The following is a 12119-nucleotide window of genomic DNA, read 5'->3' as shown; positions in this document are numbered from 1 at the left end:
GGGTTTTTTTTCAGCAGGAAACATTTACAACTTGGACAGACCAAAGAGATATAGGACAGACACAAATATTAGCTGAGGAATTCTTTGAGGGCAGCTCCTGGGAAGACAAACTATACCTGGTCTCCTGAATCCACTGGTGGAAAGCATTGGCATGCTGAGCAAATTCCTGGCGCAGTTTGTCATTTTCTTCCTGCCTTCGTTGTTCCTTCTGCAGCTCCAGTTCACGTTCCTGAGAAATGAACAAAAATCATTTCAAACAGAGAAATTATGTGATTGCTCCCATTCTGTAACAGAGCCCCAAAAACTAGGAGCTGCAGCGCAGCAGAGTGCTGAAGCTCCAAACAAGACTGAGGGCTCAGAGACCATCCTGGATATCGAGACAAAATCATCTAAGACAACACAGAACGTTCCTACTGAAGTCCTGAGAACTGGAGTTGAACCAGCAGCTACTTTGCTGCACAGCATGGACGTGAAACATTTGATAGTTAGGAAGCGAGGGACATGTGCTTTGTCTTTTGAAAGACGGCAAATGCAAGACCATGAAAACAAGTTTACAGCTAATGGAATGTTTTTCTTTGCTCCCAGTTTTTGAGATATTTCCTTTTGTAGCATAGTGACAAACTCCTGTATGGATTATCTTGGACAACAACCTTCAGGGAAGGCTGGAAAGGTCATAAACTATGAAAAGAGTTTCTCTCTGACTTGCCTTGATAATTTTCTGCAGATTCCTCCAGGTTTCTTCAAGAGCCTCCATAGTAAACCAAGTGTACGGGTTGGAGGCTACACGGAAGCTCTTGATCTGGCGATCGAGCTCTGCCAGCTGGTTGAAGTCAGCCTGGGCGGAACTCAGTGAGGAACGGAAAGCATCGTGAGCTTCTCGCAGCGCTTTGATTTCTTCCAGCGAGTTGCAGCGCACGGGATCCGTCAGGTCCTCTTCAGCATTCTCAAACCAGCTGTTGAAGGCAGACGCCTTCTTGGCAAAAGTCAGGAACAGATCCTCAACCTTGACAAGAGAAAACAATCCAGTTCAGTTCCGGAGTAACGCAAATATTCCAGATGAGTGGATCTGGAATTAACATACATCAATGACGGTTTGCCTTTATTACTTATTTCTTGCAAACATGTAAAAAAATCCTTATGACAAGGCATCAGGATCTCCATAATCATTAGCTGCAAATGAAAAAGCTGCAGAAGGTGCAAGGGTTGAGTGTTTTTTTGTTTCCAAAGAGAACAATTAGATTTTTGTCGCCCCAGGGTTTGGCCACTTACCTTTCTGAAATGCTCCTGAGCCTCCAAGAGTTTCTTTTTCCTGGCAGCAGAATTAGAAAGCAGCTGATTCCAGCGTTTCATCAAGGACGCGTGCCGAGCCTCTATGGCCTTGGACTGGATGTGTTTGGCTGCAAGGAGCTGGTCTTTCAGAGCAGTGATGTTTGCGATTCCCTCCTGCTGGAAAGCCTGAAGTCCAGCATCAAAAGTTTCCTGAAGCATTAAAAAAAAAAAAAAAAGAGATTGTATTTTTATGTAACCATTCAAATATCCTGCACATATTTCAAACATAAACACCAGATCCTTGTGTTGCAGAAGAGTTCACTTGTTCTCTCCATCACTTAGGGGGTGGACCCAGCGTTAGCACTCACCTGTTTGGTCAGCAGTGTCTGCACAGATGAGAGGTCACGTCCATAATCATCTGTCTTCAGACTGTTCTCCTTCTCACCTGGAAAATAAAACAAATTTAGTTAAAACGTCAATGTCTCCAGCTCAGACATTCCCTCTACTGCAGATCAGGTTGTCTCAAAAGCATTAATCAAGTGTAGCACTGCTGATTACTTTGGGTTTAGGTCTCCTTGCTACAATAGCAAGTGAGGAGCTATTTGAGATATTTTGAAGAGCATTTCAAACTCCTTTGTGACAAGGTGCTGTGCCCCAGTTCAGAACGTACCTATCCACGACTCCACGACATCTGCTTTCCAGTTGAACTGGAGGAAGGCAGAGTTCTCATCCAGTTTGGCTTTCCTCTGAGCTGCCGCTTTCTCCAGATCGGACACCTTGCCTCTCAGGCCCTTCATCTTGGCTGTGATGTTCTCCACATGGTGATTGTTCTACGTTACAGGAGAGAAAACAAAACAAAACACACACTGTATCATCTTAAGGTCTTCCAAGGCATCCAGGAAGTTGATGACAGAGCAAGGACTTCAACTGAAAGATTTTCTCTAAGAAACAGCTTTGAAAGCAGTTAACACCGACAGCTTATTCAGCTGCAAAAATGAGTAAAAGCTCTTTTCAAAGAGATGACAAATCAGAGAAGAGTAAGTCTACTTTGATGTGAAACATCCTGGGCAGCCTTTGAAGCTCTTTCTTTATGATTTTACACTCACCTTTTTAATGAGATCCTCTCCATTGGTACAAACATCATTCACTCTGTCTTTGTGGACGGTGAAATCAGTCTCAAATGCTTCGTGCTTTTTCAGCAAGCCCTGCAAATACGAGACACGGTCACTTTTTAATATAGTTTCTCACCACTTATAAAAAATAAATAAAAAAATAATTTATTGTTATAAATCAGCTAGCATCAACTTTTTTCTGACAAAAACTGTTAATCTTAGCTGGTTAGCAAACTTGCTGTTTTTCTGTGGACAGGAGGAGACTGATATCGCCTTCCAGTATAACTTCAGCCATGTGCATTAACCAGGACGGCACATCACAGGTCAAGAGATGCAAAGCTACACCAAACTGGAAGTCATTTCCACAAGAAATAACATACTTGGGATGCTTTCATAAAAGGAATTGATGTTTTTTGCAATGTAGGCCTTCCAAAGGAACCATCAATAACCTCTAAATTGGAAAGACAGTTAAAGAAAAGGTTTGCTAAGCTCTAACCAACAATAATGAAACAAGAAAAAGAGCTGGTAACTTTCTCCATACCTGGATAGCAGCAAGGGTGTCCCCATAGTCCTCGCTGGCCACCAGTGTCATTTTCTCATTGATCCAAGCTTCTTCTTCCTCAACATTTGCCACAAACTGCTGGTACTCCAGAGACTCCTCCAGACGCTGGCCCCTGTATGGGAAAAGAAAGGTAAAATGAGTCAGTGTTGCTTTATGGCTTTTAGATGTAAGATGTAAAACCAAATTACAGCAGTAGAAAACCTAAGAATGTGCAGCGACTGAACCCTAAACACCCGATCGTTCAGACGTCACCTCTCCAGCAGCAGAGGCAATGGCTGCAGCTCCCCATGGTCACTGGGCCACAAAGGGCCACACACACTGCAGCTACTGAAGGACTAAAATGAATCATTTCTCCCAACAGCTTCTGTTCAGAAAAACATCCTGGTAGCAGATTAAAATCAGAGAATTTCAAGTCTATGCAAGAAAAGGCTAAATGCAGCACACCTCAAAAAACCCCTCATGTTTCTACTGAGGAACATTATCACTAAAACTCCTGTCAGTCATCTCTAAGTGTCTGTCATCAGTGACATGTGCTAAACCTCAAAATTCAGTAAACCTGGTCATTATAAGTCTATGTAACTGTTCTAGTTAACACCGAATTTTACAAAAACACATCTCACACACCTGGCAGCTGCCAACTGTTTTAACTCCTTCCAGTGATCCACAAACTGAGCCAGTCTCTGCTGTATCTCCTCCTTTCCAATCGTGTTATCATCTGAAAGCTTCTTACCGGTGTCTAGAACTCCCTGCAAAGCAGAGAAACACACAGTTAACAGAACACCACTTGCTCTCTTATGCCTTCTATTTGTATTCCAGCAAACCTATTACTGCTTTTCGTATTTGCCACAAGCAAGAAAAATGCTGCTTATAGAGAAATTTGTCACAGAGAGAGGCGTTTACCTGGATAGCAGGTTCATGGGCAGCTAATTCTGCTTCTAAGCGCTTGTGTTTCTTCCTAAGGTTCTGCACACCAGTGAGGTCTCTGCCATAGTCCTCTGAGCTGACCAACAGTTTCTTCTCTCTAAATTCAAGGGAGAGAAAGATAAAATTTTAAAATTACTTCTATAGGTCAAACCTGATAAAAGGGGAAAACAAACCCACTACAAGGAAGGAAATACTCCTCATAGCCAAAAATATGGGATGGAAAAAATTGTCTACATGAGCTATCAGCAAACAGCACACTCAGGAGTAATGTGTGGGAGAAAGAAAGGTGACAAAGGGCCTATCACCCTATCACTTCTCTCTGAAGGATGGAGTTTCTGTACTGTTTTCTTTCTGAGAAGATTGCTGCCCTTTGTAAAGTTTACCTGTTGTTGAATGTAGTTTTCCTTGAAAGGACATAAAGGTGATTTCTCATACAGACACACGCTTGTGGAAAAGGCAAGTTATAAAGCCCGTGCCACAGACTATGATTGTTGTCAGCAAGCTGTCAGCAAGCACATTCCCCACACCAGAGCCCAGAAAATCCAAAATACACACTTGATCCAGGACTCCTCGTCATCCATATCACGGAAAAACTGATGCAAGCGGTGGGACTCGTTCAGCTTTGCACGGCGGGCAGTTGCCATGTTCTTAATCCTCTGAAAGCGCCCATTGATGGTCTCGCGTTTATCCTTTACTTGGGAAGTATCGAAAGCGCTGCTGGTCATCAGGCTGTCGGCCTGACTGTTCAGATCCTTCAAACGATCCTGGAAGCGTGGGTGAAAATCTCTGTGAATTGCTTGGATCTTATTTCTGTGTCTGTTATGTTAGCATAAAAATCATAATCTGGCTGCTGCACAGAGTCAAAGTTTTTATTGGGAAAACACGTTCCAACAAGTATATGACTACAGCATGTGTTGAAGTGGTACCTGTAGAATTTGCTGATTACTATGATTTATCTTCCAAAACTAAAAGAGAAAGCAATACCTCATGAGCAGATATATCAGCCTCCAGTAACTGGTGTTTCTTCAGAAGGTTGTTAACTGATGCCAAGTCCTTCCCATAGTCTTCAGATGCCAATAAAGCCTCCACCTGGGGTTGGGGAAGGAAAACCAAGTTGTGTTTTCACAAACCTCTTGAAATTGTGTCTTTAAAACTGTGAAAATTAATTATCTTCTCAGTTTTCTACAGTGTGGATAAACCTTTGCCTCATCACCTGATTAATTAAAAACAGATTCTATGCAAATATGCTTCTTCTTACCCTATTATTTATAGATAATAACATAAGAATGTCCACAAGACTTTCAGTCATAATAGAGATTTTTTTCAAAATACATCTAGGCTTGCTCAAAGTGGACTGTACCCCACAAAACCTGACATCAGCAAAGGGAGTCCAAACTTAGAAAAACAAGTCTTGCAAGTAAATAACGCTAATCTCAGTTACCTCCGAAAGCCAGAAATCAAAGTCCTTGATGCCAGTATTGAAATTCTGTTGCTTATTAGCTTCTTTCAGTTTCTGACTCTTCTCTGCTGATTTCTGCACCAGGAATTGCCACTGGTCAGCCAGGGCAGCCAGGCGTGCCTGTTATAAAAAGGTGGAAAGGATAAATGCTACAAACAAAACACTGAAGTTCTCATAAAGGCAAAGCCACAATACGGTACAAGTTTGGCTGCTGATTCCAGATATGCAAATTATGGTCACTATTTCATGTGATGAACTAGAAAATTTTCTATAAAACAAGATTTGTTTTTGAGGGACACCCTCTTCCCTCAATTATCCAAACACTTCTGAAAGCAAAAACTAAGCAAAGCTTCTAAGGCTTGTTGTATCTACCTTCACAGCATCCTCGCTGCCGGCACACGCTCCTCTCTCGATCAGGGAGTTCCCCATGTCGATGACTCCGCGGATCCGGTCTGCGTTGGCGTGGAGCTCCGCTTCAAAGGCCTGGTGCTTCTGGTGTTTGCTCTGAATGCCACAAAAGCAAAACCGTTAGAGACTGCACCAAGGGCTCCTAAATTGTTCTCATGTTCTCTCTTTAGCCTGAGCGAAAGACGTTCTTTCTCAGTAAGAATACTGAGTAATTCTCATTGATCTGAGTCACCGTCAAGCTTTGACTTAGCAAAACTGTGTGAGCTGATACACACTCGAGCAACAGCTGCGGCGTTTGACAGATGCCCGTGCAACGTTCTTTGCGTTAAGCGTGGCTGTTACGCAAGTAAAGCTTCCTCACGTTCAGTGCCGTCACCTTTGAAAAGCAGCAATTACACAGACCCTAAGCAGAAGCGCAGTAGATCATCCTTCCTATTCCTAATTTCACAAATTTCTATTTCCCTTTCTAATCTACAGGTAATTAAGAGAAATTGCTGCTGCAGCTGCTTTCTGCACAGTTTTGATATTAGTCAAAGTCATGCACGACCACATTATATATTGAAATTGTGAATTAAGAACCAATAAACTCGATAAAAATAACTGAATTATTTGTTAAATTCTCTGCTGAGTTGAGAGCACCATGAGAACAACAGGAGCCTTGGAGTGGGAAGAAAAATACGCATATCATATCTATATGATCCATCTGCCCACCAGGAAGGTAACAATAGCACAAAAATGACAAGACAGAATTTATAAGTATTAACTGGAAATGCTAGTAACATTGAACGTGGGTATACAATGCCCTGAGAGAATGGAATGAAAGGAAATGTTAGATTAAAAATAAAAGATGGAAAATACTGTAGCGCTGGCATGAGAAATTCTGCATGAACTGCTTCATTTTGGGAACCGTTAATCCTGAACGCTGAGATTATAACAACATGTCCTTCAAAGCTAGATTGACCAACATGTGAAATTCAATTAAAAACCTGCCAATTTCATATCTCCACATAATTATCATGACAATAAGTCCAAGACAAGCCTCTTTTAATATGAACATTTTTTTTTTAACCAAAAAAAGTAATAAAAATTTAATGCATCACAACCCAAGGCGACGAAGACCGATTGCTTCCTTTCTTACTCGTCAGCTTCCCCCCTCTTTGTTCTGTGTTCTCCTTCCATATATTCTCATTTTACTCCACTTCCTGGATTCTACAAGTCCTGTCAGCCTTCCACCTGGCACTAATCTTTTTCTGGAGTGTTCCGCCCGTATTATTCCCTTCCATGCTCCTGTTGCAAGAACTAAGCCATCTTGGTCTGTCATTTTACTGAATCCTCCATCTTCAGCATTTGATTTTACAAACGCAAAATAACAGAGTTATGTGTCGTGTTAAATCATCACCACTCATGATCCAGACAGGAGGATGACAGGCTGAATAGGGAAATTTGTGAAAAAGGAGGATAGAAACCCATTTTTCTAAGGGCTAACTCCTAAAAAACCCCAGACACATCACTAATGCACCACAAATTAAACAGATCATGCAGAACACCTGCAAAACGGATACATAAATAAATGAGGCTGAATAGGCATTAACAAAAAAAGCCACACCCGGCACATGAAGATCAATAGCTGTACCTGGATGTAGGTCAAGAACTAACAGAAAACAAAGAGATTGCATGAACTGATGGATGAGGCAACAGAGTGCAACCAGAGCTTGTGCTCACACGGAAGCTACGCAAAGAAAACAGGTTCACATACCAGGGCTAGTCCAAACTACTTACCAGCAGTTTGGAAAGCTATAAAACAGATCGAGAGAAGTAGTTCAGTGCATTCATACTACTTCATAAGCCAGTATTAAAACACAAGAGGTAACTTTAATAATTTCTTAATACTGAAAAATAAATGAGACTTCACATTTTAGAACGTAAGACAGAGACGAGACCCAAGAACTCCATTTCCTTATTTTATCATCTAGATGCTGGGAGAAAGACGGAATAGCTACTTCAGGAAACTTGCCACTGCAGATACCACATATCTTATTAATTATATGCATCAATAATTACCAAGTGAGTTCTATTTTGGGTCTCCTTTCATGCATAATGTAACTTCCATTTTCTCCTTGTTAAACAGAGACCATGTCCAACATGGCATATAATTCTGTTATCACTGAACAAGAATTCCTGAGCATCATTTTTTCAAACCAGAGTATGCTCCATGAAGTCCAAAATTGGATTTTTATTTTTGAGCTGAAAATCATATTCACCTGGATATTCGTGGGATCCTTATACGACTCATCGCTTGCAGTTTGGAGCTTTTCACTGATCCAGGCTTCTATTTCATCCACGTCGCGACTGAACTGCTGGAGGGTCTGAGATTCTCCCAGCTTCGATCTCTTTTCAATCATTTGAGCTTTCAGACGAAGCCACCTGTATGCCATTAGATAGAGATGTTGAATGAAAAACTAGGACTGCACAAGGCATCACATTTAACAGCTACAAAATGTTGCCAAAGAACATTTTCTGTCAGTCGGTATCCACATCCCATCTAACAGGGTGACACTGACCTGTCCAGAACCTCATTGCGCCTGGTAGCAATGACGCCTTTTGCATAATGATCAGCAGAGATCAACTGGTCAGCAAAAGACTGTAAGACAGCAATTTTCTCTTCCTGTTAAAAACAGAAACGATCAATTAGAACTGTGATTGCTTAAAGCCAAGTGATGAACAGGTTCTGGAACGGAACAAGACCTGAGGGAGCTAGCAGAAGAGCTCGCAAAGCCACCCTCCATCATCTTCCAACAGTCCTGGCTCACTGGGGAGGTGCCATAAGATTGGAAACTGGCAAATGTTACCCCAGTCCACAAAAAGGGCTGCAAAGTTGACCCTGGCAACTACAGGCCTGTCAGCCCGACCTCGGTGCCTGGAGTTAGACCAAGGGTTGGACTTGGTGATCTCTGAGGTCTTTTCCAACCCAGTCCATTCTGTGATTTTGTGAAGACTTTTTTTTCTTATTTAAATATGCATTATTGTAAATGGGACTATGAAGGACACCTATCTCCTACAGGACTGGAGAGCTGAACTTCAGAACTTCTTTCAGCTCTGGCATTTAGGAAAAATGTATCTTTTGGACTTTATGCTACAGCAGCATGATCTCTCAAAAAAACTAGGCAGCTTTCTGTTACAAGAAACAGAAAACATACCTTTTCCTGCTGTAAAAGAAAAGAAAAAAAATAATTTCACCTCTAAGAGACTTACAGAAATTCTTGTCACTATTCCTACCCTGTTTGTGGGCAGTGAAATACATCCCCAGCTACATCAGCTGCTTCTAAACTTCTGCAGCAGATTCCAAATGGCTGAATATTTAGAACTGAACTTCAGAAGCCATACATGGTAGTAACTTCTTTTGCTAATAATCTGCAGAAGAAAAACGAAACCATTTCCCCTTACTTCAGCCGTGCTCCTCACCTGGACATTGATTGCCTTATCAAAATCTTCATGTTTCTTGATGAGCGCCTCCACGCTGTCTAAGGAGTCTCCTTTATCCTCTGTGTTCAGGAAAGCCTCTCGCGCAGCCATCCAGTTTTCAGCTTGTTCACAGTCCCGATGAAACAGCTACAGAGAAAAAAACCCCAAAGCATGAGAAAGACAGACGAAAACCACTTCTTATCACTATGAAATAATAAGCTGTCTTAGTAAAGGAATTATTTTTCTTTTTAAAAAGGCAGCAGAGTACCTGTAGCTCCAGGCACTGGTCTAGCATCATTCTGCGCTGCACCCAGGCCTTCTCTAGGTCTGTCCGTTCCTGCTCTAGAATATCCAGTTTCTCCTTGATCTCCGGGCTGGCGTAGTGTCCATGAGCCAGAAGCTGTTGCCCAAACTGCTCAAATGCCTGGAAGGTGCCAGCCCTTGCATCTATTTCAGTGCGGTGTTCCTGCAAGGTACAGAGATGTGTTATTAAATAAATAGATGGCAGAGATAGAACTGATCTGTCTTTGGAAATCTAAATGGAAAGTGTCAGAAAAAGGAACATTTGTTGATGTTTATGATACACACTTATCTTTCACAAACCTGATGCCTTTCCAATAAAGCTTCAGCTCCAGTCACATCCTTTGCAAGTTCATCTGAGGAGACCAGGCCCCGGATTCCATTGATCCAAGACATAAGGTCCCTGTGAAAACAGATTAAGAGAGATTTTTTTTCCCCTCTCTCCATTGAAATAAGCCACGACAGGAGACATTTCTTTTTGAACCCTCCCCAGAAATATCCCTGTGGAATGACAAGCCGTATATACTTCACTAATAATATGCCAGACACACAAATTGAAGGGGAATAGTGTCTTTACCTGAAGTCACTGAGGAAACGCTGCAGGTCATGAGAGTCTCCAAGCTTCTCTTTGCGCTGGTCAGCACGTTTTCCCAGACTATTCCAAGCCTGATTTAACTCAGTACATTTTTCTTGGAGATCTTCAGCAGATTCTGGATGTGACTGGATCAGACGCTGAGCAGTTTCACCAAGAGAATTCACCTAGAATTAGAAAAAGGGAAATAAACACAATGTAGACAAAAAGAATCTTTTCTACTGTTTCATCTCTACTAGAGGAAAAGTTTTTGGTTTTGTCCTCCTCCCAACCTCACCTTGTCTCCAAGAGCTGCCAAGTCTCTCTCAAAGCCTTCATGTTTACGCTGCAGAGCCTGCACGCTGGCCAAGTCATGGCCATAGTTGTCTGTGTTTAATGCTTGATTCTTCTCCTCTATCCATTCTTTTGTTTCATCAGCATCTCTGATTTGAACGAAGGGGAGCAAAAAGAGAATTAAAATGGAGATCATATGAGGATCTGTTACCTCGCAGGCCACTGATTTCCAGAAAAGCTCAAGTAGTTGATGTTTTTTTTAAATTATATCCCAAGATGACACAAGCAAACTTTGGCAAAATAGGACACCAGTCCAGGCCTCCCAAACCCGCAGCAAATCCACACTTTCATCCTAACAAGTCTTTCTTTTTCTAGGAAGAATAGAAAGAATTCTTGTTGGCCCACTGGTGGTCCAGCTTCCACTAAAGGAGCTGTGTGTTGAGTATGATTTGTTTAGCACAGGTCCCACAATGTCTTAGAACTCTTACAAACACATTTTACTGAATTAAGACCAAATCTGATACAAACACCTCACCTGTGGAACCTCTGGACTTCATGAGCGCTGCCCAACAGCTGGCTCCGCTCCTCTGCCAACTGCTGCAGAGACCTCCAGCGTTCATTGAGCTCCTGCAGAACAAACCAGCCCCACCGATATTGCAGATCACAGTTTTACAGCATTTCTGTTTGCTCTAGAAACTCTTCTGCTGGACTCACTGAAGCGTTATGATGTCAAACCAGTAACCAGTAACATTTTGTTCATGCTGCTTATCTGCACCTTCTTCATTCTGCTGCCATTTACAAACATGCCAACAACTCCATCTCTATTCTCATAGGCTTTATTTCAGGGGTCTACTGCAAATACTGATAGCAATGCTGGAAGATTTCCTAAATCAGCTACGCTTCTATCTTTTACAGCACATAAACTTCATCAAGCAGTCAATAAGATAAATAAGAAGTCAAGATCGGCCTTTCACTGCTCCTATATTCTGCTTAATTCCAGAAGAATGCACAAATCCAAGTAGCCTAACTACATAAAATAATTTAAAGGTTTTTTTTCTGAGGATTTAAAATCAAATTATTTTATGTATATAGTAAGATATTGATGTAACCTGAGAAGCAAATGCTGTATATGTCAATACCTCTTTTCAACGGGTTGATTCAAAAAGGTTTATAAAGACTAATGAAATCTAAAGGCTACGGAAAACAAGGGTAAAAACAAAAAAGCTCTCAGCTTTTAAATCATCACAGAAAAAGTTGTATTATTACCTTGATTGAGCTAAAGGTTGCCACTGTATGTACCATCAAACGCGCAGACTGTATGAAAAGGCAGAAAAAAAATGCAGCATTAAAGTCAGCTCTAACCAGTCAGAGCCAAAAATCAGACTGAAAAAAACACCAACTCCTTAAAAATCCATAATCACTTTGCCTTGGTCAAAAATACAGACTTTGTAAAATACAACCCTACAAAATGCAGGAAGAAATGCACCCCTAGATTTTAAAGGTTTCAATGAAAATTCCTGCGGAATGCTTAAGAAGTTTTTGTAACATGCTTGTTGAAGTAAACAAGCAAAGCAAAATGAAAGTCACTAACCCCAAACGCATGCTGAGAGCAAACACCGTTCAAATCACTTTGTCAACAGTCTTTAAACAGAAGGAAGTGGGATTAAAAAAAGGGCATGTGAGGAGGTGTATGGTGTAAAAAAAACAGATGCTCTGAAGTTTTTGTTTTACTTCCCTGGTGTGTGCTACTAAGCAATG

General features: G+C 41.4%; 1 protein-coding gene across 9 annotated transcripts in view; it reads right to left on the bottom strand.

The window, feature by feature from the left end:
• SPTAN1 (spectrin alpha, non-erythrocytic 1) overlaps positions 1-12119 on the bottom strand; it is a 46317-nt gene that overhangs the window by 6906 nt on the left and 27292 nt on the right. For 6 of the 9 annotated variants that reach the window (XM_082067708.1, XM_082067706.1, XM_082067711.1 and 3 more), the window contains 23 exons: positions 11628-11675; positions 10897-10988; positions 10366-10510; positions 10074-10255; positions 9800-9899; positions 9465-9662; positions 9197-9343; positions 8296-8399; positions 7996-8158; positions 7514-7528; positions 5699-5830; positions 5309-5446; positions 4852-4956; positions 4423-4631; positions 3844-3964; positions 3568-3689; positions 2923-3055; positions 2376-2474; positions 1940-2099; positions 1638-1714; positions 1270-1479; positions 707-1003; positions 117-229 (listed from right to left, as the gene is read on the bottom strand). In XM_082067708.1, coding sequence (XP_081923834.1) covers positions 117-229; positions 707-1003; positions 1270-1479; positions 1638-1714; positions 1940-2099; positions 2376-2474; positions 2923-3055; positions 3568-3689; positions 3844-3964; positions 4423-4631; positions 4852-4956; positions 5309-5446; positions 5699-5830; positions 7514-7528; positions 7996-8158; positions 8296-8399; positions 9197-9343; positions 9465-9662; positions 9800-9899; positions 10074-10255; positions 10366-10510; positions 10897-10988; positions 11628-11675 — 3110 coding nt within the window. The remainder of the gene's footprint in view (positions 1-116; positions 230-706; positions 1004-1269; positions 1480-1637; positions 1715-1939; positions 2100-2375; positions 2475-2922; positions 3056-3567; positions 3690-3843; positions 3965-4422; positions 4632-4851; positions 4957-5308; positions 5447-5698; positions 5831-7513; positions 7529-7995; positions 8159-8295; positions 8400-9196; positions 9344-9464; positions 9663-9799; positions 9900-10073; positions 10256-10365; positions 10511-10896; positions 10989-11627; positions 11676-12119) is intronic. The other 3 variants (XM_082067705.1, XM_082067709.1, XM_082067713.1) reach the window with 1 other exon arrangement.

This window comes from Streptopelia decaocto, assembly GCF_964273445.1.
Source record: "Streptopelia decaocto genome assembly, chromosome: 17".
NCBI classification, from domain to species: Eukaryota; Metazoa; Chordata; class Aves; order Columbiformes; family Columbidae; genus Streptopelia; species Streptopelia decaocto.
This window is presented reverse-complemented; position numbering and strand designations above follow the sequence as displayed.